At 40.9% G+C, this 25,271-nt stretch overlaps 1 protein-coding gene across 2 annotated transcripts; it reads right to left on the bottom strand.

The window, feature by feature from the left end:
* Positions 1-34: 34 nt before the first annotated feature.
* LOC114472080 (ankyrin repeat and IBR domain-containing protein 1-like) lies at positions 35-23,857 on the bottom strand. 2 transcript variants are annotated; one of them, XM_028461166.1, is made up of 21 exons: positions 23,694-23,857; positions 19,545-19,869; positions 14,717-14,888; positions 14,505-14,636; positions 12,939-13,130; positions 11,487-11,604; positions 11,169-11,389; positions 9,959-10,047; positions 9,661-9,805; positions 9,157-9,317; positions 8,789-8,877; positions 8,442-8,572; positions 8,210-8,344; positions 7,326-7,412; positions 7,183-7,249; positions 6,755-6,900; positions 5,414-5,592; positions 5,108-5,159; positions 4,917-4,973; positions 4,627-4,750; positions 35-3,491 (listed from the first exon to the last, which is right to left on the bottom strand). In XM_028461166.1, the coding sequence occupies exons 2-21, from the start codon at positions 19,730-19,732 to the stop codon at positions 2,056-2,058; spliced, it is 3,921 nt and encodes a 1,306-aa protein (XP_028316967.1). In that variant the 5' UTR covers positions 19,733-19,869; positions 23,694-23,857; the 3' UTR covers positions 35-2,055. The 2 variants fall into 2 exon arrangements, with proteins under 2 accessions (XP_028316967.1, XP_028316968.1); XM_028461167.1 differs by lacking the exon at positions 4,917-4,973.
* Between the last annotated feature and the right edge of the window lie 1,414 nt (positions 23,858-25,271).

Here is a 25,271-nt window from a genome sequence, read left to right as displayed (position 1 = left end):
CAAAGAAAGCTCAGAGTCTGACACGGTGCACATCTTTTTTTTTTTTTTTTAAGAAAAAACATCTAAGCTAGCACCTTCACAGTTTTAAATTAGACACGCAGAGAGAAACATGTCTTTGTTTTAGCGTTTACTCACACAGTCCTCGCCTTATCAACAAGAATCAAACCGTCCCTCAGCATCACTAACCATGTCCTTACACATCTTGAATGGATGATTTCACACCCTCTTCATTTTAGCTTCTTTGCTGTATCAAATTCCCGCTGTAAACTCTATTGTTTTTGGAAATTTAACTACAACCGTCAACCAGATGTAAAAACGATGAAAGCAACCCTCGGAGGAGTAAATAATTACTGTGAACCAGGAATAAACCGTGTATGAGTGGCTGAAATGCAGGCAATAAATGTGAAATACTCAAAAATAAGAAGTTGAAAGACCCGATGACACATTAAAAAAAGTTTTAAAAAAAACACTAAAGAAAAAATACTATTGAAAAAAAACAAAGGCACACAGACCCACAGCCCTGGTCTTAACATCTTTACACCTTTAGATTCTCCTTCAGTGACACTGTTCATCAATATCTGCTTGGTCTTGAAATTTAATGTGCAAAACTGACAGGAAAATGTTTAACAAAACAGTGAAACAAAGGACAAATACCTCAAGGTTTCAGTGATTTGATTATGTGGACTTTGACCCTGTTCACAGTTGGTGTTGTTACTAATTCACCAATTCTTAAAAAAAAAACACTGAAATCACTTGCTTACCTTTTACAGTAAATTAGATCTGATTGAAGCTCAGAATTAACACTCTGGGAACCTGTTGTAGATTATAAAATAAGATTATAAAAAACAAACTATCTATAGCAGTGTATTAGTAACCATCTATATAAATAAGACTATTTTGTTTCCATGTTAGCTGACTAATAAAGCCTATAATTTGGCCCGCCACAAGAGGGCACGGAATGCATCTTTCCCTTTCCTGGAGCCTAAACTTTCACTGTTTTATTGTTAAATGTATGAATAATGTGACCAAAGGTTAAACTTTGCTGCTGTGGAGCTAAAGTTTAGCTGACTAAGAAAACCAGGCCATTTATTACACAGGGACAATCCCAGCCACACAAACATTCACTTCTGTAGCCGACTTAGAAACTCCAAATAACTTGAAACACATTTCATAAACAGTGAGCGGAAACCACAGTACCTGAAAACCAACATAGGCCTGGGGAGAACATGCAAACAGCACATAGAAGGGTCAGCAGACCCCTAACCCGTCACTGCAGTGAGTCAGTGATAATCGCCATCTTTCCCCTGACTGTCCTGTCCATTTATGCCTCTTAATGTTTTAATGCAAACCCTCCTAATATCACATCTGTGTGTGTGTGTGTGTGTCAACCTTGAGTCAAACTTCTCTATTATAACAGCTTAAGGCAACAGGGTTAAACATTTGATTCTATACAACCCAACTTTTGTAGATTTTTGAACACTAACCAGTGCCACCATAGTGTATGTTTACCTTGACCTAAAGAGGACACGCCCACTTCAGTGTGAAAAACTTGAACATTTAAGTGAAGCCCTTTTTGTCTTTGAATTATTGTCACAACTGTGGAAGAATCAATTGTATTAATTGTGTTTCTTCTTCTACCTAAATTAGTTGATCGCTGCTTAAAATACAAAGAAGATTATTCAGTTCTGTGCAGATGACTGATGATCAGAAGCGTTCCGTGTGAGGACTTTTGCATTGGGAATCAAACACCGAGCTTACGTGAGGACATTTTAGAAAGAAACGACATGTTGATGCAGCGAGTCATCGTTGATCAGCACCAAAACGTCACCCTGAACAAACTGAGAAGACTAAAGCAAAGGATTAAAAAAAAAAAAAAAAACCACGTGGCATCATCTGTGTTATGATATCCGGAACCTTCCATCTCTGCTCTCAGAGCATCCTAAAGCACTTTAACATGAAACGACCATAAATAACCTGCGTGTGAAACCATCCGGACCAGGACAAGGTTCGTGATACCCAGTAAACACATCAGCACGTCCTTCTTTCTCTGCTCCGTCACACCAGGTGTTCCTGCCCCTCCCACTCCTGAGGTGACTCCTCCCCCTCCAACTGAAGGACAAGCTCCGAGTCTCTCTCTGTGGTCAAGGCAGTTTGTGCGGGACTGTTTTGGCTTTGGGAATGTGGGAGCGGGTGTGTGTGCGCTTCGTCCAGCGGCGCGTCAGCCACACGCCCGGCGTCCGAGTCCTCTCCTCCAGCATCTGTAGACATCTGCTCCACCTCTGCGTTCAAAGCACCTGGTGAGAAAGTCGCTGCCTCTCCGTCCACCTCTGGCTCGCCCTCCAGGGGCTGCCAGGCCAGGGCAGGGTTCGCCTCCCTGGATTCCTGACTCTCAGACTCAGTGTGTGTGTCGGGGGAGGAGGAGTCTGTTTCTGTGGTGGGGGGTGAGGGGATGAGGGCCAGGCTCTGAGGGTTGTTCTGTGGGTTAATGTTGCTGTTGAACCAGGCCATGATGTTGTCCAGCAGCTGAGCACTGGCTGTGGGGTCCAGGGCCTCTAGTGCATGGGGGTCACTGGGAGTAAAGGGTCCACCGGGAGGAATCACGGGAGAAAGCAGCAACTCAAGGTCCAGTTCAGGAGAAGGGAGGCACAGCTGGGCAGGGGGCTGCAGCAGGTCGACCCTGGGGGGCCGTGGGAGCGTGTAGGTGTCGGGCCGCTCTGCAGTGTATGAGCTGCTGTGCTCTGGGCACGGCATGTACGGGGAATCTGATTTTGGGGCCCCGTCGTGAGAAGCAGGAGGAGGAGGAGCGGTGGCGGTTTGAGGGCGATCGTGTGTTCTGAGCTCCGCCTCGGCTGAAAAAGCACCAGAGAGACGGGTGGTCTGCTCTTTGCTGTCGTGACGTGATGGAGAGTCTGTGATGGTGATGTGATGGAGCGCTGCACGCTGCTCTGCTCTGTGGCTGCTGACGCTGAGCACAGGTTCAGACGTGTACGCTGTGGTGTGTGTGCTGCGGCCGTGTGTGTGTGAAGAGCAAAGCTGCTCCTGTGTGCGTGTGTTCAGGTTGTAGGGGTTGGCGATTACCCCCAGTTTCATAAGGCTGTCCCCCAGCTCCAGCAGCTCTGCGCTGAGGGAGGGAGGCGGGGGAGGCAGGGGGAGGGCGTTAGACACCGAGGGCTGCGAGCTGGAGTCCGTCCTGTTGGGAGGGCGAGGGGGATCCAGCAGAGAAGTGGGGAAGGATAAACCTCTGGCTCCCAGGGGCCCCTCTGCGTTCAAAGAGCGCAGAGCCATATCCAGCAGGTCTCCAGCAGAACCCGGCCTCCTGCTCTGTCGCTCCAGCACACAATCCTGATCCAAACGGCCATCCAGGCTTCCCTCCAATCCTCGCTCTCTGCGCGACTCCTGCAGTGACAGCTGGATAGCCAGGAGGATGTTGGGGTCGTCTTCATCAAGTGACCCCAGCGCTCTTCTGCGGCCCTCCGTCCTCTCGGAGCTCTCTGGAACACAAACATGATGTGAGAACTTCCAAGCACTGATTCCTAAAGGATTTGATGAAGATGTGCAAAAAATATACAAAAACATTTGAATAATTTAGTTGACATTTTTTAGCCAGATTGGGTTTAGAAGAATTCCAGTGGAATTCATTTGCTGACATTTGATCACTGGTCAGCTTTTATGTGAATATACATCAATCATTGTGTTGTCAGGATGTTCCATAAGAGCTTATTAACCAATATCTGATATTATCCAACACTAAATTATTGATTACCAATATAGAGAAATACACAGATTCCCTCCCCACCTAACAAACTTTAGTTCACATATTATATCTCTCCATGGAAATAACAGGTTAAGGCAGTGTTTTTTAACCTTGGGGTTGTGACCACATGTGGGGTCGTCTGAAATGTCCAGTAATAATACAATTTAAAAAAATGATTAAAATGATATGAAATTTCTACATTGAAAAAAAAAAAATAAATATAGACAAAATAAAAAAAATAAATAAATAATGTAATTTAAATTTTTTATTTATCTGCTTTGCACAATACATAAAATCCAAGAAATAGAAATACGGAGCAGGAAGAGGAAGAAAGCTCAAAGAGCTCATCTCAAACAACTGTATTCTATACTTTCCCTTTCACATATAAAAATCTAGTTAAAATAATATGTAGTATAAAAATATCTGAGCTGGTGCTTATTGTTACTTTGTGCACTGATATTTATAACAAACAATTTCAGAGAAAAAAAAAAGTCTCTGGGGTCGCCAGAAATTACTAATATAAAAACGGGGTCACGACAGAAAAAATGTTGGGAACCACTGGGTTAAGGCTATTTTTAATGTGATTCCCACTGGATGCATTCCACAAAATAAACATCAGTGCGAAATAAATATTAATTTTAGGAAAAAAGTCCCATATTTGTTTTAATTCTGTTGTCTGAAAAAACTGCATATGTCGCTTTTTCAACGACATTAGAAAAACTGCAACTGATGTCTAGCATTGTATGATAATATTGGCTGATATATAAATATATCTAGTTGAATCCTACACAGTATCAGACTGTAAATACATTTTATTATAAAATATAGTGCATAAAACTCCCTGGTGATATTTATGGGAGTGTTTGGCAGACCCGAGTTGTCGCTCCTCCTGCTGGTCTCGGGTGTGTTGCTGCTGCTCCTGAGGTTATGCAGACTCAGCATGTCTCCTCTGCGCCGTGGCCTGTGCCTGCGCCGGTAATGGATGTCAGCATAATCCTGCAGAGAGAGTCAAAAGCGAGTTTGCTTTTTACCAACCAAGCTCCTGTTGCCATCATACTACACTTACGCAACTCGCAGGAATAAAAAAAAAACGTAACCAAGGAAAAGACAAAAAATCCAGCGCATGCATGAGCGCCATGTGCCAAGAAACTAGAAGGGTTACCTGGGACTGTCTCTCTCTTTGTTCCACTGCTCCCAGTACGGAGTGACGACTTCCCATCTTAACACACACAAGCAAACTAAGTCAGCGGCTCATGCAGTGATATGAACTCACACTCAGCATAAATAAAGAAGCTTTAGCTCAGCTCAAAACAAACAAACAAAAGCAAAGAAAAGTGTTCAAAATGGTTTTACCTCGGGGGAGGCAAAGCCAAGATATTCCCAGTCCCATGATCCTCCAGTGTAACTGAAAAAAAAAAACATTATTTCATAGATATGTCACTCGTATTTTCATGTGAGTAATCAGCATTCTCCTTAAAACTCCTTCTTTACTGTATTCGTGAGGCGACCTCTCCTGTCTGCTCATCATTAATAACTGTCACACAAAGCAGAGCGCTGGTCTTTCAAAGCAAAGTCACTCATTTGTCCTCATCCGTCTGAGCTTTATTCCTCAAACCATTGCTGAAGGTTTGGTGATCACATGCGTGCGTGCTAACTTACTTCCTGCGGGGAGGCTCGGGGGAGTCGTTGGGAGCGACGCCTCGTGCCACTGATGCCAAGAACTCCTGCCTCTTCTGCTGCACCAGGCGTGCCGCGCTGACGATCTTGTGGCGTGGCGTCCTCAGGTACGGCCGGTTCACCTTCTGGGCCAAATCCTCAACCACCATCTCCAGGTCGGTCTAAGAAAACAAGAATCTGATGAGGGATCCATCACCAAAATAGGTGAAGATAGACCATAAAGCTATGTTTCTTATGTTTTTAGAGCTGGGTATATCGATTCATATTTCCCAAAGGGCACAAATCGACTTGCGATTCAAATAGATTTTCAATGTTTGTTAAGAAAATTTCGGTCACAGCACCAAATTGACTTGAATATGGAAGAGATTCTCAGAGATCGAATGCTGTAAATAGTAGAAAGTAACACTAACTTGGTCCAGTATTAAAAATATTCATGTTAACACAAGAATTCAGCCCACAGCAATGCATTACAGTTACACACAGTTGAAAACAACCAATTTTAGGAAAAATTAAGAAAAATCGATTCTATTTGAATAATCCAATTTTTTTTTTAAACCCAGGCCTAGTTTAATTCCCAGCAAACAAACAAAAAAAAAACAGACTTAATAGAGCCCTGCCTCTCTGCTTCAAACTTGTTTTTTACACCATAAACACCCATTCAATACTTATAACTACTTTTTTTTTTTTTTTTAAAGGATTTTTTTGGCTCTAGTGGCCTTTATATGACAGTTGCTTGACAGGAAGGGGGTGAGAGAGAGCAGGGAATGACACGCAGGAAAGGGTCCCAGGCCGGGAATTGAACCTGGACCCGCTGCAGGTGAGGAACTACAGCCTCCGTACATGGGGCGGGCGCTCAGCCCACTGAGCTACACACCGCCCCGTAACTACTTTGACAAAAAACTAGATCAAATGGAAATAATATATAGACAATAAAAATCAGCTCAATAAAAATTAATAGGTGACATGTACATTTTTAGAGAAACAATCATTTCATATATATTTATCAAAGAGCTGCAAACCAAACCCAAACAAGGTCTCTTACCCTGAATGTCAAAGTGATAAAAAAATGAATAGGAGAGTTGATTTCTAAACACTGTAGGTACCTCAATGTGAAGAACTGGGATACCTTTAACAATTATTTCAGAATATACATGATTTTATTCTATCCTTCTGATATAGAATAACTATTTGAGGGAAAAATGCTACAAATTGAAAGTGAGAGTGAGTGCAGGCACTGCCTTTGAAGCAGTAAAGAGATAAGCACTGCAGCTCCCATTACAAATGGCGACCTTGAACGCTTGGCTGATGCTGTATTAAAAGTACCTGCATGAGCTCAAAGATCTCTTTCTGGGTGCTGCCTTGCTGCAGGAAGAAGCCGTACGGGTAGGAGCACTTCAGGACACGGCGCGTCTTCAGCAGCTCTGAGACGCCATCCTCGATGAAGCGCGTGTCTGGAGGAGTGCCTTCACCTGCAGTAGAACAAAAAGCCAACAACATGCAGGGGGGGTTAGCCATGCTGCATCACAGCTAGAAAGCAAGGCATGCTTTTGGGCTTCTTGTGCAGAATCTGCATGTTCTCAAAGTGTGCATGGGTTTTCACCAGTAACACTTCTTCAGTAAAAATCTTTAACGTCACATTTTCTGTTCCTGTGTGTAAGCTCTGGAGAGTGTACCACATGTCACACTGTGACTCACTGCAGAACAGAGTAAGCATTTATAACAATGGATGAAAATTAGTGTGCGACACTCACGGCAAATAAAGGCTCTACTCAGCTGCTCCATCTTCTCTTTTGCCGTTTTCAGCAGCTTCTGCTCCAACTAGCACAAAAAGAAGAGCAGCGATTCTTTGTCATCTTTTGGTTTCAGCTGAGCTCACTGAGGCCATTTGCGTTACCTTGTAACTGTGTTCGTGGTTCTTGAAGCGGGTGTAGTAGTGCATGAAGCGATCGAGCTCCTGGAAACTTTTGTGCTTCTTTTCTGCCTGTAACGAAGGAGAGAAACGTCACCGTGTGAGTGACTATGAAGAAGTCTGAATTTATTTTAATGTTGTTAGACTGTGTTCAAAATCACATACTAACATACTATACACAACATACTCAATGAGTATATACTGTGTACTATAAATAAATATGGTTAGGAGGATTAGGATGGTGACCGTTCCCACTGAAGTATAGTGGGAACCCAAGATGCATTTCAATCCTACAACGACAAAAACCTGAAGCACACTAAGGCTAAATATCTCCATTGATTCGCCACCTTTGAAAGTTCTGAAAGCATTTTGAGCGAGAAAGTGACCAAGTAGAATATCAACATGTGGTCATTTGATCCATAAAACCCGCGAAAACACATTTCATGCCGACATTTCTGGGATTTTCGGAGACCCACCATTGTGCAACTGACAAAACTTCCGGTTAACTTCAAAACAAGAGCCCTATTTACAAAAGGGTTAAAAACTAATGGAAGACAAGAAGAGATACTTTTATCTTGAAAAGGGGATGTTTGACTTTTAGCTTGAAGCCGGTCCCAGGATGATTTTCTTTCCTCTCGCAATGCATCATGGGGCGGTTGAGTATGGCTAGTGTGCCCACCGTGCATACTTAAAAAATGTCCCAATATAGTATACATCCAGGTGTTTCTCGCGTACTCAATCTTTCCATACTATCTAATGTGAACGCACTACATACTCATTTTGACATCAGACTTACTGTAGTATGAGTAGTACGTTAGTATGCAACTTCGAAAGGTTAGAAGTGTGTGTATGTGTGTGTGTGTTTCTACCTCCACAGTCATCTCTTTGGACTGCTCCTCTAGCTGTTGAATGACCTCATAGCGAGTGCAACGATAGTAGCCGCCGGTTGACGAGCTGTGTTTCTTCCACTCCTCTAGACAGATCCAGCAGAAGTCATACTTACACTGCCAAAAAACAAAAGGAAAAATTAAATGTAGGATTCAGCAGAGTATTTTAGAGCCCAGAGACTGAGATGTGCTGTGCAGTGACTGCTGCGTGCACCTTGGCACACTGCATGTGGTTGCAGCCCTCATTCTTCTGAATTGGTGATTTACAGTTGGCACATGGTTTGGAGTTAGTCAACAGCCATAAACAGTTAGCAGCGTCCTCGTAGGCCTCGCCGACACCTGCCACTGCAGAAGACACACACACAATAAAAAACTTCATAAATACTGGCAACTTGGCTATGAAGCTGTATTAGCTGTAGTGTGTGTATGTATGTGTGTGTTTCTGTAATGCTTGTGTTACAGCACCCTTTATGTGGTTTGAACAGATGAAAGCATAGCTATAATATTTCCCAGAAAACCCTGCTGAGAATTCCTAAAAATCCAAAAAAGAAGACGTCTTACACTCCTCAGGCTTCATCTCTGTGACTTTCTGGAGCCAGTTTCTCCACATCTGACAGTCACATGGTTCATGGGCCTCGCCAAGGCACTCCCTGCAGACAAGAAGGGGGATAAATCTGACTAACACTGGACCCATAGGTCATATAACAGTTCACATGGTGTATTTTTGCAAGTAAAGTAACTAAATAAGATAAATTAGGAGAAATTTTCTCACCTAAATATCATCAACATTCATCCAATAATCCATTATATTGTTTTGATGAGTGAATGAGTCAGAAGCAAAGGGCAAAGTAAATCTAACGTGACATCCTGACCTGATATTTGTTTGACATTTCAAACATGCGTATGCAGTAAGAAACAATGTCATTTACCAGCAGAAAAGGTGACCCTTGCCACAGTCGACGGCTGGAGAGGGGAGTAGGGGGAGGCTGTGTGGGTCATTGTCCCCCGGCCCTGGCCGTGTGAGCCTAACCGCCCGCTCACAACGAGCAGCAGGACACCAACGGATGGCTGGATTGTTCTCCACAAATGCCTTCAGGAGAAAGGAAAGGAGAGAGAGAACACAGGCAAATGTCTCAGAGCAGACTGAGCACAAAGAGCAGCATTCACTAAAGCAGCGGCGCCTAAAATTTGTGTGTTGCGCCCCCCATTCAACAGAAGGATGGGAACCAATGCACAAAAGAAAGATTGAGAAATTAGGAATGGATGTAAGATAATGAATGTGTGTGTTATGTCTCTGTGTGTGTGTGTGTGTGTGTGTGTGTGTGTATTTAATGGTCTAATATGTCTAATATGCACCTGGCCTTTCATCCTGTATCTGCTGGGTTTAGAATGAGTGTGTGTAAACGACCAATGGATGGCTGCCGTGTTCATACCTTAATGTCAAACTGCAGATATCGCTGGTCCATCTCTCTGGAAACCACACTCTCTATCACGTGCACTGGCACCAGCTGGTAGCACTCGTATGCAGGGCAGAAGATATTGTGAGCGTCGCCCTCCTGAATCTTCACATTAAGAAACCTGAGACAAAGACACACAGAACACATGCTTTTCTATAGTTCATACTAACCTAATCCAACATGCAAACACCTCACTATAACCAGTTTGAAACACAGAAACCACCTTCCTGTTGACAGTCAACACCATTATTAACATACAGAGAGGGACACTCACCCCTCCCAGCAGGCTCTGCAGAACTCATGGCCACAGGACATGTCCACTGGGTCCTCAAAGACGGAGATGGAGCAGAGGCAGATTCCACACTGCAAGGAGACAACTCAAATTGCATTTACCCCATAACACAAACAAGTGTGTTAATATTTATCCTGCAGTAGGGAAGTTCATGGCTACAGCAGCATAAGAAAGAAAGAAAGTAAGACAAAAAAGGTATTACACATGTTTATTGGAATGTGGGGGAAGTACATTTACAATAAGTGTTAATAAGTGTTAAATGTCATAATCTCAGAAAAAGAATGGTATCATGTGTGAAAGTCAACAGACATCCACAAATTAACTTACATGGAGAGAGTTTAGTTGGAAAAAGTTAACACTTATTTTCTGGCTTGCTTTAGACACCCCCGAGACATAAACCATGGTTAGATATAGTACAGGATATACTGTATGTGTTTTGGAAAAAAATGACTTATTGTTTAAGAATAAAAAGGAGAATTTGGATAGAAAATGAACCCAATGGATTAGATTTACAAAGATTACAGCATTTAAAGGATAATGTTATTCTTCTCCCTTAGAATGAAGAAAACTAATGTAAACTGAAAACTGTAAACCCCTGAGTACACTACGGCCTGATGCCATGCTTGTTGTTGGTTGTTCTAGTGTAAATGTTCATGTATATATGTGGAAGATAAAATAAACATCTAAAGAGAAAAAAAAGTTAGAGAAATGACCAATGACCAACAAAATGTTCTCATATTTAAAATGCTCCAAATATTCTTCTCTATTAAAGGTTTTTAAATGATATGTCTGAGATTTAATCTAAACTTTAAAAAATAAATACATTCATATTCCAATATCACCATTAGCACAACTTAACTGAAAATGTCATTAACGAGCACTGGACTTCAAAGACTTTATTTTTAAAAATAAAATTTTTTGACACCGTTTTATTAAAAGGTATTGTGGAGGATGTTATTTTGGCTTCCAATCCTGGGTGGATCATCTAGACTATTGGTCCTGATAATTGTCAATCATTCTGACGCAAAGCAGTTTCTTTGGGAAAATCCTCCTCTATACCTTTAAGGACAATTAACACGCTGGCCAAAGCCGACATGTACCTTCAAACCCGTTATTAATGTAGTGTGTTTGTCATTTACACACTGTACGGTGATGTACAATCACACAGTATGAACATGAAAGTGCTGCTCACCGTGGCCAGGCCCTCCTCTCCAGGGGTGAGGCAGCTGTCGGTAGGGGACGTGAGTGTCAGTGTAAGGGGTGAGCGCGGGGTCCTCGGGGTGCGTGGCGAGGGCAGGGTGTCCCAGGCGTTGTAGCCGCTAGGGGGCGGCGTTGGCATGGTGACCCCCGAACGCTGGCAGCATCCCTCAGCGTCAGACATCCAGGCCTCTAAAAGCTTCTCTCTGTCCCAATCTGAGAGTTTGAGATTTAATTAAAACAGTGAAGAAATAGTCAATAAAAATCTACTTTTTTGGAAGACCGTCAAACTGCCTGATAGACAAACGCGCACCGTGTGCTCGAAGAAGGGCCTCAGCAGTGAAGAGCGGGGCTTGCAGCATATCTGCCGTCTCCACGATGAGCATGTCCTTCAGCCTGCGCAGATCCTGAAGCTTCAGTCCTTCATATGGCTGCGGAGATGAAAAGAGAGAGAGAGATGTTAGGAAGCTGGAGAAATAATTTTAAAAAATGGGCAGAAATAGGAGTTTTTAGGCAATGTGAAAAAATGATGGGGAAAAATTGGGGGAAAACACAATCGTGGGAACAAATGAAAGGACAGAGATGTTGACCACTGTGTGTGTGTGTGTGTGTGTGTGTGTGTGTGTGTGTGTGTGTGTGTGTGCTATCATTTGGTTTACAACTGGGCTGATGTCCTCTGTTTAACCCGGATCCTGACAAACATGTGGGAGGTGTGTCTATCTGCATCACCACACACACACTAGACTGAATGAAATGTTAAGGTGACATTAAGAAGGACAGGTACCATGGTTTTATTTCACATTTTCACAGTTTGTCTGCTTCCTGTGGGAGTTTTTTTTAATTTTTTCATAAACAGCTTGTAAAAAAAAAAAAACAACCCTCAGCCTAAACACACAGCCTTATTCCCACTGGGTTATTGGAATGTTTCCACTATTTGTTCAAGCTTTGACTAAGAACTCCTATTAAAAAAGAGGTAATTGTGTCTTTATTGTCATACATAAACTGCACCGACACTATATAGGTCAGAGTGATCAGTCGATCCTGCAGTGCTCCTATTAAAACTCCAAACATGCACGAGTTGGTGGTGGGGAAAACCAGACTAGGGTAAAGATGGGAGGTGATCATCACCAGAGAGAAGTTTAATAGTCTCAAGAAAAGTCCTTAATTAAAAACTAGCTCAGTGTCCTGCATTAACCTACCTCTGACTAACTGAACCGGTCTCTTGAAAGTAATCCAGCAGTACCAAATGCCTTAATACGGTTATATTTGCTCTGTAAAACTGTCTCCAGAAAGTAATTATGATAAGTTTGGCCTAGAAAGAAACATGTGTGCATGTGAGATAAAGTACGACTTTGGTCATATTTACGTTGGTTGTACAGTTTGATGAGGCCTGATTTAGATCACACTGAAGTCAACCTGGTTTAAAAGAGAGCCCTCATTTCTAGATATCTCCATCTTAGGCACCACATTCAGAATTTATATAAGGATGATTTCGAGTTATTCTGGTTCAGTCTTAAAAAGCAATAAAAACTGTTAATAAATATCCAAAAGCATTTCCCGGTAACTGTTCTTGCTGTTTGATTAAACATGACTAAACCCAGCCTATACAAACACAGGTTCCAAAACTTCTGCTTCTCTGTGTGCAAAGACTACTACAGTTTAAAAAATAAAAGAAACTGTGAAGTGAATGGTTCCAAAATAGAGAAATAATTAAAAACAGCCTCGGCCAGCAGGATACCCCGGGATCTATCAACTGTCATCTTACCTCTTTGAATTGCAGCAGGGTGGTTTCACCATGTGTGTCTGTGTTTGACTGCTGAGCTGAAGAGGAGGAAAAAACCATCTGTGACTCCAGGCTGAGGGCCAGCTCGGTGTGGTGGTGCCTCTCAGCGTGGTCACATGGTGTCAGCTTGTCCTCGTCCTCCACAAAGAGGTCTGCCTCGCTCTGGATCAGCAGCTGGAGGGAGGGAAGAGAGCACAGGACACCACAATGGGGTGGAAGGATGAGAAGAGAGAAAAAAAAAAAGATAATGAAAGGGAATTAGCAGAACAAAGCAGTGAGGAAAGCAACGTGAGCAGATGGAGAAAAACAGAAAAGGGAAAAGGAGGTCCAATAAAAAGGGCAAAACATGTATAAGAGTGATACTTTTTTTTTGTCGGAGTCTTTCTTTTAAGCCTTGGATTTTATTGTGGCATAAATTTAATGTACAAAGCCTTTCAACAACTCTCTGCTTCAATGATTTATACACCCCCTTTGGTTTTCTGGTGTGCAGTTACATTGGAACACGAGTCCTCCCCAAATTAATCTAACTCAGTTATTCTCAACCTTTTCAGTCCATGACCCATAAACTAAAGTTGCCAGAGACCCCATCTATAAGGTGGAATAAAGGGGGGAGCTTTTATGGCCCATTCATAAAGTCAGCTAAATGATGGTCCATTGTTCTACGAATCTCTGATAACCACATCTATATATTTATTGGAATAATATTCACTATATTCATTATATGCACCACAGTATATAGTCATCTTAAAGATGTAAATCCTTGTTTTAATCATTTAAAAAATGGGTTAAAAGTGACCAAAAATTGTGGAAACGGTGATGAAATTGGATTTTAAAAACCACAGAAATTGGTTAAAAGTTGCAAATTAGAGTGGCCAAAAATGTGGGGAAAAGTGGTAAAAAGTGGCAAAGATGGGGGAAGGGGGCTTGGGTAATGTAAATAATGGGCATGACAAATTGTGAATGTGGTTAATTGGCAAAAATAAGCATGAATCATGGTGAAAAGAGGTTAAAAATGACAGTAATGGGTCAACAAATGCAACATTAGGTGGGAAAAGTGATATAAGGGGTTTATAAGTGCTGAAAATGTCTTAAAAGTGGAAAAAATGTGAGGGAAAGGCATTGAAATTCGATGGAGAAGTGGCATAAATGGGAGTATTGTAGCAAAGATGCACTAAAAGGAGCAAAAATATGGCAAGAAAAAGTGATGAAAATAGGTAAAAAAATATGGCAAGTTTGGTGTAGTTGCAGAAAAATGGTAAAAATAAGCAAAAATGGTTTCAAATTGTTCAGAAAATATTCTGAGTTTCTTGAAGGCATCTGGCGACCCCCTCCCAGTGTTTTGTAATCCCAAATGGGGTCCTGACCACAAGGTTGAGAACCCCTGATCAACTAAGGGGGTCTGAAATTGTCCAAAATGTCATTGTAGGCTAAAGCAGTAAAATGTCCTCTCACCAAACCCTGAAACCGCTGTATTTCCTAACTCCATAAGGAATATGAGCTGTGTGTGAAAATGTCTCTTTAAGAGCTGGAGCTCAGACGTCGTCTCACCTCCACGCAGCTCTTCATGCCAGCGGCGGCGGCGTAGTGCAGACAGGTGCTGTGGTGGTTGTCAGTGGCGTTTACGTTGGCCTTCTCGTACTGGCCTCCTTCAAGCCTGGCTCCCGTCCAGCTCAGGATCATCTAAGGTACGCACAGTGCATGTGAATAAGATGATTTGTGTATTAAACATCATGCAAACACAGCATGTGTGGTGTTTGTACCTGCAGGCAGTCGGCTCGCCTCTGCTCATCCCTCTGCGGTCGGGCCAGCCGAGGGGACAGCGCCCCCTCTGGCAACAGCAGGATCTGTGGTCCTTGGCACAGCACATGGAGGCACGTCTCATTGTGCACGTTACGCTTGTTGGGGTTTCCCTCTTTGCTAAACAGGAAGGACCTTAACAATGCAGAACACAATAAGGATGCGATGGAAGAAAACAGTGATAATTTTAGCACGCAAAGGAGAACTAGAGGTAATGGTAAATGTAGAGGGACATGCTGGCTGACAGGTGTATACTGTATACACACTACAGAGCACAACCATCAGCTGATGATGATGGTGGCAGTGCCAGTAGCACTGTGTGCCCGGCCGTGGTTGCAGCGTTTCTCTGCCATTTGTCTGTTAAGCTCTCAATCTACTGATATTCTGATCATTTGTTTAGCTGCACGAGCTCCGTTTGTTTGCATTCAAAGGCTCCTTTTTGCTCTGCTGTCATTTGAATAACCACTGCATACTTTTGGTTTGTGTGCCAGTCAACAAAAGCAGCAGGGCAACCCTACAGAAGGCTTCAAAGTCATTAATACTGCATGTGAAAATAACTATTTATTCATGCAAAGTTATTAAAAGAGGATAAAGACAACAATGGATATGCGTTACAGCAGACATTTTGTCCCCTGAAAGCAGATGCACAAAAAAACTTTAACAAGAATACACAAAAAGTAAGAAAAACACACAAAACAGCAATATAATTAAACTAATTACTTTTTTAAACTAAAAAAAAACAACAAAAATACACAAAGCTACTTCAAAAAACACAAACTACAAAATACACAAAAATAAAAATACAAAACATTACAGAAATACACAAAATTACTCCAAAAAACACACAAGCCTACTATAAAATACACAAATGAAAGGAAAATACACAAAATAAAAGAAAAACACAGAAAACAACCAACAAACAAAGTAAATTAAACATCTTTAAAAAACAACAACATTAAACATACAAATTAAGAGTAAAATATAGAAAAGTACAAAAATTGAAACAAAATTATGTCAAAAACACACAGAACAACAACAAAAATACACCGAAATGAAAAGAATATACAAAATGACAACAAAAACACACAATTACTTTGTTCTTTCCTGTATTAACGCTCAGAATGGTCATCTTTCTAAATGCTGACATGAAAATTGAAACACTGCTGTGATCTCTGCATTACAAAGACTGCCTCAGTTGTATCGGTTTAGTCTCTTTCTTTGGTGTGTGGCCACTCTATGGATGTCCGTTTCCCACTGTTGATCTCATCCTCTCAACTACCAGCCTTCACATCTTCACTCTGACAACATTGCATTGCCAATTCACCCACACAGCAATACTCTCTAATTGCTCTTTCTCAACTTAACCCCCCACAGCCCCATATGCATCCACCAGGCCAAGCGTTTGGAATGAATGGCTCTAATATCAGTCTATGGGAAACAACAGGCTGGGGGAGGCCATGTGTTCTGCTTCTTTTCACAAAATAAAAACAGATTAAAGAGGCTGTTAAGTGTCTGTATGTGGAGAAAAGGTTGGCTCTGCTCCATTCCTTACATCAAATATTACTAAATAAATAGGAAAATGCTTGTAGCCAAAGTACAGACTATATTTACACAATATTGGAATGTTGTGGAGGAAGGGTTGCACTTCCTGGACTGTTCCAGTAATAGGTCTCCTTGTGATTTCGGAGTTTGCATATCCTGGGAGATTACTTGCCAAAATCAGCTCACAGGGTGGAGTAGAGGTCAGATCTAAATAAAGGAAATCCATGTAAAAACAAACAAACAAACAAACAAACAGAAGCCCACGCCTAACTTCTCTGACTTCATTTTGTTGGAGGATTCTCGGACGTTCCTGATGCTCGTTTGTGTCCAGCTGGGCTGCAGGAACTAAGAAGCATTTCCTCTGATACTTATCAGGAACTGAGCGCTGCGCTCTCCGGCCCATTATGGGTTAGCAGGAATGAACATAAATAGCACGCCGATTGATTCACTGTGTTATACTCTCTCAGGCTCCGACACATTTAGCATTTCTGGAGTCACAGTCCATCCCCTCCCCGTCTTAAAACCCACATGCCCGTGTGCACACATACAGATAAACAAATAATTGACTGGTTGTGTCGAACTGCCTTCTCCCACACCCTCCACCCTGTAATCATGGAAAGAAAGGGTAAGACAGAGAAAGAGTGTGAGGAAGAGGAGGACATGAGGATAGCTATTGAGTCAGTGAATCAGCTGTCTTTATGGCCAGCAGCCTGATAATCACTGCTGAACGCTCACTACTGTCCTTTCCTCCATATGTTTTGTGGTTTGACCCTTTTCTCTGCAGCTGTGGTAAATATAGTAACTCATCTTTATAGTTTTTGGCAGCCCAAACACCGTGTGCTGCTGTGTCTGTCTGAGTGCACCTGTTTTTAAAATGCTTACTACATGCAATAAAAAAAGTCCCTTAGGGCTAATAAATAGAGGTGTTGGAAAGAAATCGAATCGCCGATATATCGCAATTTTACGTTGCGCGATTCTCGGATCGATTCAAAATGCATTCAAATCGGGTTTTTTTTTTTTTAACCTTTATTTAACCAGGAAAGTCTTTTCCACTGCAGGAGACATTGTAGCTGCACAAAGAAGAAAAAAGAAAGAAAAGAAAATACTAACTTTCTGCATTTATTTGTTGTTCTAGGTATATACCTCAGCTAAGTTGCACTAAAATCAAAGTTGGTTTAAAAGACACAGGCAGATTGTATGTTATTTTTTATTTTAAGTTGTTGGCACATGGCATGTTAAAGCCAATGTTTTGAGTGTAAAATATACCAATAAAATATATTTCATACATAATGTTCTCATGAAGGTGCACACATTTACAGATTAATTGTTTCTTAAGTCATACATACAAAAAAATTTGCAATAATAGCCTTATACTTTAATATCTATATATCGGGATATGAATCAATACACATCCCTATTAATAAACATGCAGCAAATTCAATCTGCTCATCTTTTTGTAGATGAACTGGAGTGATCAAAGCCTGTCTTTTTATTAAACAGAAAGATAATCAACAACTACCACAAGATCATCATGTAGATGATTCCAAATCTTCAAATTTAATTCCCCATTAATAACGATACAGTAGGTCCAAATGTATAGGAAGCACCATTTTTTTTTTTTTTTGAAAAATCCCAATGAGGAACCAAATTCAATTTCATTAAGATCAAAAAATGAATTTTTTAAATTTGTTCAAACTGATCCAAAATCAGTAAATTATCCGGGTCCCCAAAATCCAAAATTTAATGAACCCTTCCATGTTCAATGTTGATAGTAAGGTTCAAAATCCGTGAAGTGCTTTTGACGTAATCCTGCTAACAAACACTGGTGAAAATATTAATTAACTGCACTAAACCCAAACGTGTGTAAATCACAAAGTCAAATGCAGGGCCAACAATCCACATAATCAAACAGACACACTTCAATGCACCCCAAAAGTCAACACTGAAGCTCCCCTCAACCTGAGAACATGCAAACTCTACCAAAAAGGCCTGAGTGGATTTTCTCACACAGTTGAACACAGATAAAAAGAATGTAAGTTAATTCTATTCAGTTTCCACCGTTTCCCATGGTTACATCCGTACCATGAACCCAATGACATCAATTAAATCATTAGGAAGTATCCCATAGGGGTGTCCAAATCTGATAACGATATCGATCCGATATTAGTCTGAAAACAAATATTGGATTCAATTTTTTTTTTTAAATTTCCCCATTCATTTTTTATTTATTTTATTCAATTGTAGGATACTGTAGATATTATGCTGAAGGTTAAAATGTATGTCACCAATTGGTTAATAATAAATGGGTCAGTTTTTCTCACACCTACTGTTGCTGACTATTGTTCTCTGTTTGAGTAACACCACTTGATCAAACCTTTTCTAACATTCCACACTACAAAATAAGCATTTTTTTTTTTTATTAAAGTAAAAAAAAAAAAAGTATGTATGATTCATGCTGATATCGGATCAATATCTGCATCGGTCGATACGCAAGGCTGCAATATCGGTATCATATCGGAAATGAAAAAGTTGTATCGCGACATCCCTAGTATCCCAAGTGTAACCAGTCACAAAAGACTTCCATTGATTAACGAATCAACAAGAGAACAACAACCATGTAATTAAAAAAGTATAAAAGCTGTTTTAAAACTATTTTTTTTTTAACTGAAAGTTTTAACGTGTGTAGCTCCAAACGTCCTCGTCACAAAGTTCTCAGTCATCCATGACATGTTTATTCTGATAAACGCATCTAACATGATAATATGGAGTATATAAAATTCAAACTGTTAGTGTTGATTAGATTTTTGTGTAGTTATTAATACAATAATGGATTACAGGCATGGGTTGACTGTGTGTGTGAAAGGTCAGGGAGTCACCTCTGAAATGAATAGATCATTGAATAATAGGTAATATATAATATTGTTTCTTCTGACTATTGGTTTCAATGTTCAGCGAGTTCTATCTGTACTTGAAACCTTCACGGTGTAAAGGTGCTTTTTAATGGTGAGTCGGAAATTAGAATTATACAATTACACTTCTGCTTATGTTGCAAAAGATAAATTAGTAATTTGTACAGTAAATGGCAGAAGATTTCTGTAATTACCCCATGAATACGGTTCCAATGCATTCATTGCTGAGCACTAATTACTTCCCTGCTTAGTTTTAGTTTTGCACTAATTACCATTAAAGTGCCATTATCTCCACTGCATACTGAATTCTACAACATAGATTGTCAAACATGAGTTTTACCTCATCAGGCGAGTCATGCCGTGGCGACACACATAGTGCAGGGCCGTGTTGTGCTGGTACTGCTCTCCGTATGATGCGTTCGGGTCCAGGCCGTCCCTAAACTGAGGGTTGCCCTCGTACAGTTGCCAGGCCAGCGCCTCGTCTCCGCACACCAGAGCCTTGCGGAACTTAGTGGCCGTGTTGCCCATCTTTATGCGGTCCTATGGGGCCACCTAAATGCAGCTGTGGCAGACACAAGCGTCTTCTCCCCCGTCTTCCTCCTCTCCTCCTCCTCCGTTCACCACGAATCACAACCTACAGCAACATGGTTCCACGTTTCCTTCCACTGTAAAAAGCAAAAGGACAAAGAGAGGAGGGTGTGTTAACAGTGTTTCATGCCTCTCAGTGAGTGTACGAGTGTGTTAAACCACCATGCATGATAAAGAAAACCAGCTTTATTTACTCCCTCAGGCTCTAAACAAAGGGAATCGGCAACAAATAAGAACATATCTCCCACTTCTTCTCTGTTGTAATCTTATATAGATTTTACAAAGAAAAAGTGAACTTAAAAAAAACCAAATGTACACTAAAGGGGTCAGCTGACTGAGTAGTAGCAGTGATGTGATCATTAGTCGCCTATTGTCCTGCCAGACGAAGGGTCAGCTCCCAGTGTCACACAAGGGCAAAGGACAGAACCAGTCTGACCTGCTGTAACCGACCAACACTTCCAGGGCTCCGATGTCAACTCAAGACCTTTCCATCCATGGAACAGCTACATTTTTAGGCTGAAGTTTCCTGACTATAAGTGCAACAACTATAACAATTGTGCTTCTTTGATTTTAATGTGCTTGATATACAAATTATTACCTCTGCCAGGAAGGTCATGTATTTGTCAAAAGTAGCACTAATAGACCTTACACGATGGAAGAGTCCATTACTTTATAGAGAGGATCGGGATCAGAATACTGATTCTGGATCTGTATTGTTTATTTTATTTTATTTGATCTACATTGCACTGTTTTTCGGGTGTCTTTCGGGCTTTTCTGTGCGTTGCCTTCTGTTGTCTTTTTTTATTGCACGTCTTATTGAGCTGACATGTCATTAAATTTCCCCACTGCGGGATGACGAAAGAATACTCTATACTGATTCTGGATCAGTTTGAATAATCAAAAACCCATATCTCTCATAATTGGAGAAATTTCAAAAGTACATCTAGGTTTGTAAGTAACTGAAATTTGACTCGGGTATGTTTGGTTGTTTCCTAAACTACCAGAGCAGGTTCATCCGATTTTTTTTAATGGACGTGCTCAATGCTTATACATTTGGGCCTACAATGTCATTATTAATGGGGATAGAAATGTCTTACTAACATTTTAGTATGAATAATCCATATAAACTGCCAATATCTGGCAAAGAGGATATTTTGCACCTGTGATGGTTTCTGCTCTTGTTTTTTTTTTTTTTTAAAGTGCTATGTCACCCAACTGTGTATGACTCATGTTCATTTCAGTAGGTTTTGTGTAACTAATTGCTGACAAGCAGGAACAGTTCGGTCCATCTTCGACATGAAAACAAAACACAGCATGTCATGATGAACAGCGCGTGTAATTAGTGCATGTGTCCGTGTGTGTGCATCAGGGGGTTGAAGGTATCATTACAGTCTTCTTTCTATGGCCATCTGTCTGGCTCCCACAACGGGTCTCATTTAGTCCGGCTACAGTCGGCCGCTAGCCGGCTGGACTCTGACACACACTGGGATAACACGGCTGGCTGCCCATAATTCCAACAGCGTGATGGTCAACAACACAAACAGGTAAAGTATGACAGATGCTGCACCACACTGACAAACAAATGCTAAGATGGTGTAAGTTTTGCTCCAGTGATGATGAACTGATAGGTGCATATGATTGGTGATGTTGGGGGGGTAGTCATAGTTAATAGGTCAGTCTGTCTGCTTGGCTCTCTGTTTAGTGCAAACTGGTTTACTTCCAGTTCACTTCACGCTTCAGTCTCTCTCTTGGTCTCTGGTTGCCTCTCATACTCAATAAGGAAGTCCAGACATGAAGGAATTCCTGGGGTCACAAGTAAGTCCTGTTGTTCGCACTCTATAATGACAGTGCGATTATCGATAATTATGAAATCCCTACTCCCTTCTGGAGAATTTGAGGCGGAGGAAACATTTGTCTGCTCGTAAACCTGCTGTTCCTCATGCTGAGTCCTAAATTCCAAGAAGGATTGTTGGCACAGTCACGACTCCCACAATAAGGATTCAGTCATTCCACAGGGCTACACGCCACATATAGTATCCCTTTCTTTGGGAATTAATGACTCGTGAGCTTCCCAATCACGTTGACGTTATCTGATGATTCTTGTTGTGGATAACTCGGATCATGGGACTTCACCAAAACACAAGTCCCAGAAAGGTAACATTGGTCATGAAGAAATGGAAGCTATTCAGATAAAACAATGTAGGAAAGTGGAACATTAATCTAAAAGCCAGAATCAGTCATATTCTGCTATTTTAAAAACGTTTTAATTTTCAAAGTTTTAAAAAAGGATCATTCTATAGACTAATACAAACTTTTTTGTCTTGCATTATTGGTCCATCAGTTTAGTATAATTATTAGGGAATGTAAAGGATTTGAGAAAGGCAGTGGCTATCCGTATGGTTGTCGTATCAATATACCGACATTCTATCCGTATGCAGCGCCCCTCACTGGCCAGTTTAGGTCACGTGACTAAGTCAGTCATTGGCCAGTTTAGGTCACGTGACTGAGACTAAACCTAACCGTAATCCTAACACTAACCCCAACCCGAGAAATTGTTGCGATACAGGGTTATAACCTAACCCTAACCCTAAGACGCTACATACGTGTACTTCGGTAAACGTACCAAAAGCACCGGGAGTTGTCAGTTCGGCAACCGTTCGTATAGACACTTTCTTTGAGAAAACATGAGATGATAGAGATGTTTGACAATCAAGAAGACTTAAGAAGTTTACAAAATAAGTCAAGTCTCATCTAAGAAGAAAAAAAAAAAACTTATTGCGGATGTGACTTTTTAACGTAATGGTAAAGAACATGTTTTTTAGCTTTCAAAATAAGATAGTAGTCATAACACTGTCGTACCTAACACAGAATACAATTAAGTGTCTCATAAAACATTTAGCCTGGATCCTTTAGCTGGCCAGAAGAATTACATTTTGATGTTTTCAAACCAAATACACTTTGTGAGAACATGCAAACACCACAAAGAAGAAAGAATAGGTTCTACACAGCTTATCTCATTGTGGTGATTTAAGCTAACACTGCAGGCAAACAGGAAATTGAACACATGTTGCTCATCTTCATTACCAGGAAGTGAAATAAGGTCACAACTAATACAACAAGTTCTCTATATTCTGAAAAGTAAACATGAGTTACATCTGAACATGTAAATGTACTTTAGAGTTAAAATAATCCCTCTCCACTCCAACATTTACACCACAAACTCAGCCCAGAGGCTGAAGTGGACTCTGATGGTGTGGATTTTGACTGAAGGCCTAAAGTGTGACACATACATCTGATTCTTAACAATAATCAACCACAATAGCAGGAGGCCAGGCTGTGTAGTAGACAGTACAGTATCAAAGAGACACAGTTTTGAGGATAGGTGCGTATCATGAGTAGAGCTGGTATTGATGGTAGACTTTAGGGGTGAATTAGGTAGTAGATCTACAGGTAGTGTTTCATGTATAAAACAAAGCTGAGTATGGCTGCAGCTCTCCACACTGTCAGCTGATGCTAATACCTCAGCCAGAGTAAGGCTTGTGTGATTGTTGCAAGAGAAAAGTATCCTCAAACTCATCCCAGCCTGACAAAAATAAGCTGGTCTAAAGGTCCAGATCAGACCTGCTGTGGTCCAGCCGGTCCCTGTGTTTGGGGTCCATGCGGCCCCTGGTTAAACCCCCTTTGTTCAGCTCTCTGATTCGGTCGGAGCAGACCTCTACCCCGGCTGGAAGGTGAAGCCAATAAAAACGCCATACTACTTTAGTTTTTATGGCCACCGATGTTGTATGAAAACCTGGACACTTACAGCGGGGTGCCTTTGCTGCCTTTACTGTTGCTAGCACACCCTCAGGTTAGCCTCAACTACCGCCTAACAACAGCACATCTCCTCGCTTACACTCACATTCACACGGGCGTCTCACTCGGGTCACAGCGGGCCACAGGCGAACAACGACGGACACCGTCTTCTGACCGTGTCCGCTGGACCATCCTCTGCTCTGCCTCCGGACCCGGCGGGGCTGACGGTGCTGCGTTCACTGACTGCTGCCTCTGTACGTGTTGTTGTTACTGCCGAGGAGAAAAGCAAACTGCGCATGCGCCGAAGCAACTGTCATACATGGAGCTCTGACCTGATTGGTCAGCTGTCACTGTCCGCTGTAAACGCTGTAAATCAACCCAGAGCCGTTTAGAGAGAGAGAGATACTTGCGACAACGGAAGTTTGAAATGCTCGTGATTCATGTCGACTCAAGTAGTTTCTTGGAAGATTCGAAACCATTGATTCAGAGTGACATAACTGGGATTTTCGGTCATTTGTCGTCAATAACTGCATTGATATTGGATTGGAATATTTATACAGTACACCGTCATATATGTGTGTGTGTGTGTGTATATATACATCCACTAACATGCTTTAATGCACACGTTAATGAGTTTAAATACGCTGATAATATTATTATTATTATTATAATAATAATAATAATAATAATAATAATAATAATAATAATAATAATAATAATAATAATAATAATAATAATGATATCCAATATGGTAATTTAATTACCGTTAAAAAGTGGATCACAAACTGTCTACTCCGCTCTAGCTCCATTGCACTTCCGGGAACTATTGTGAGGCTCCATGAACCACCATTTCTGTTATTAAAAAAAAAACAAAAAAAAAAACAAAACGGTCGATTGGCGTGAACGGACGTGTCGCAACTGTCTCTCTCTGGTAGTACCTCATACATATTGAATCAGAATCAGTAGTCCTTTATTTATACTAGCGTTACAGCCGGTCAAGAAATGTACGAATAAAAAGAATAAACGTTACTCAAAATAAAGAAAGAAAAAGAAGAAGAAGAAAGAAGAAAAAAAAACGTACATAATTAAGTAAAGGACTGTTAGTTAGATAAGGATTAAGTACACACACACACACACACACACACGCACACACACACACACACACACACACACACACACACACACACACACACACACACACACACACACACACACACACACACTACAGTAGTAAAAGGTAAAATAAGATGAATAATACAGATATTTACAACAATGATTATAGTTAGTCTATGGTTGTTATAATAATGATGATGATGATATATGGTACATGTTCATTGGTGAGTTATGTTAATCAGAACAAAAAAAAATAATGTTATAAATTTGTCTTTTTTTTATATATATATATATATATATATATATATATATATATATATATATATATATATATATATTTAAATAAAAAAAAAAGTGGAATAGTTGGATATAGTTAGCCATTTGCTCTCATAACAAGGATTGTTGTAGGTCCTGTGTGTATCTTTGATGTGTGTTTACATATTTTTTTTTACATATACAAATAAGAAAGAAAAAAATGCAAGAAATTGATCGAACATTAGATAGGTTGAGCAAGGTTCAGATTTGATGGCTTTAGCCAACTCTGTTATGGTGTTCCCAGTCTGAATGGTCA

Source organism: Gouania willdenowi, chromosome 11 (genome assembly GCF_900634775.1).
Source record: "Gouania willdenowi chromosome 11, fGouWil2.1, whole genome shotgun sequence".
Lineage (NCBI taxonomy): Eukaryota > Metazoa > Chordata > Actinopteri > Blenniiformes > Gobiesocidae > Gouania > Gouania willdenowi.
Note: the sequence above shows the minus strand (reverse complement) of the source record. Positions and strands in the feature narration are given on the sequence as shown.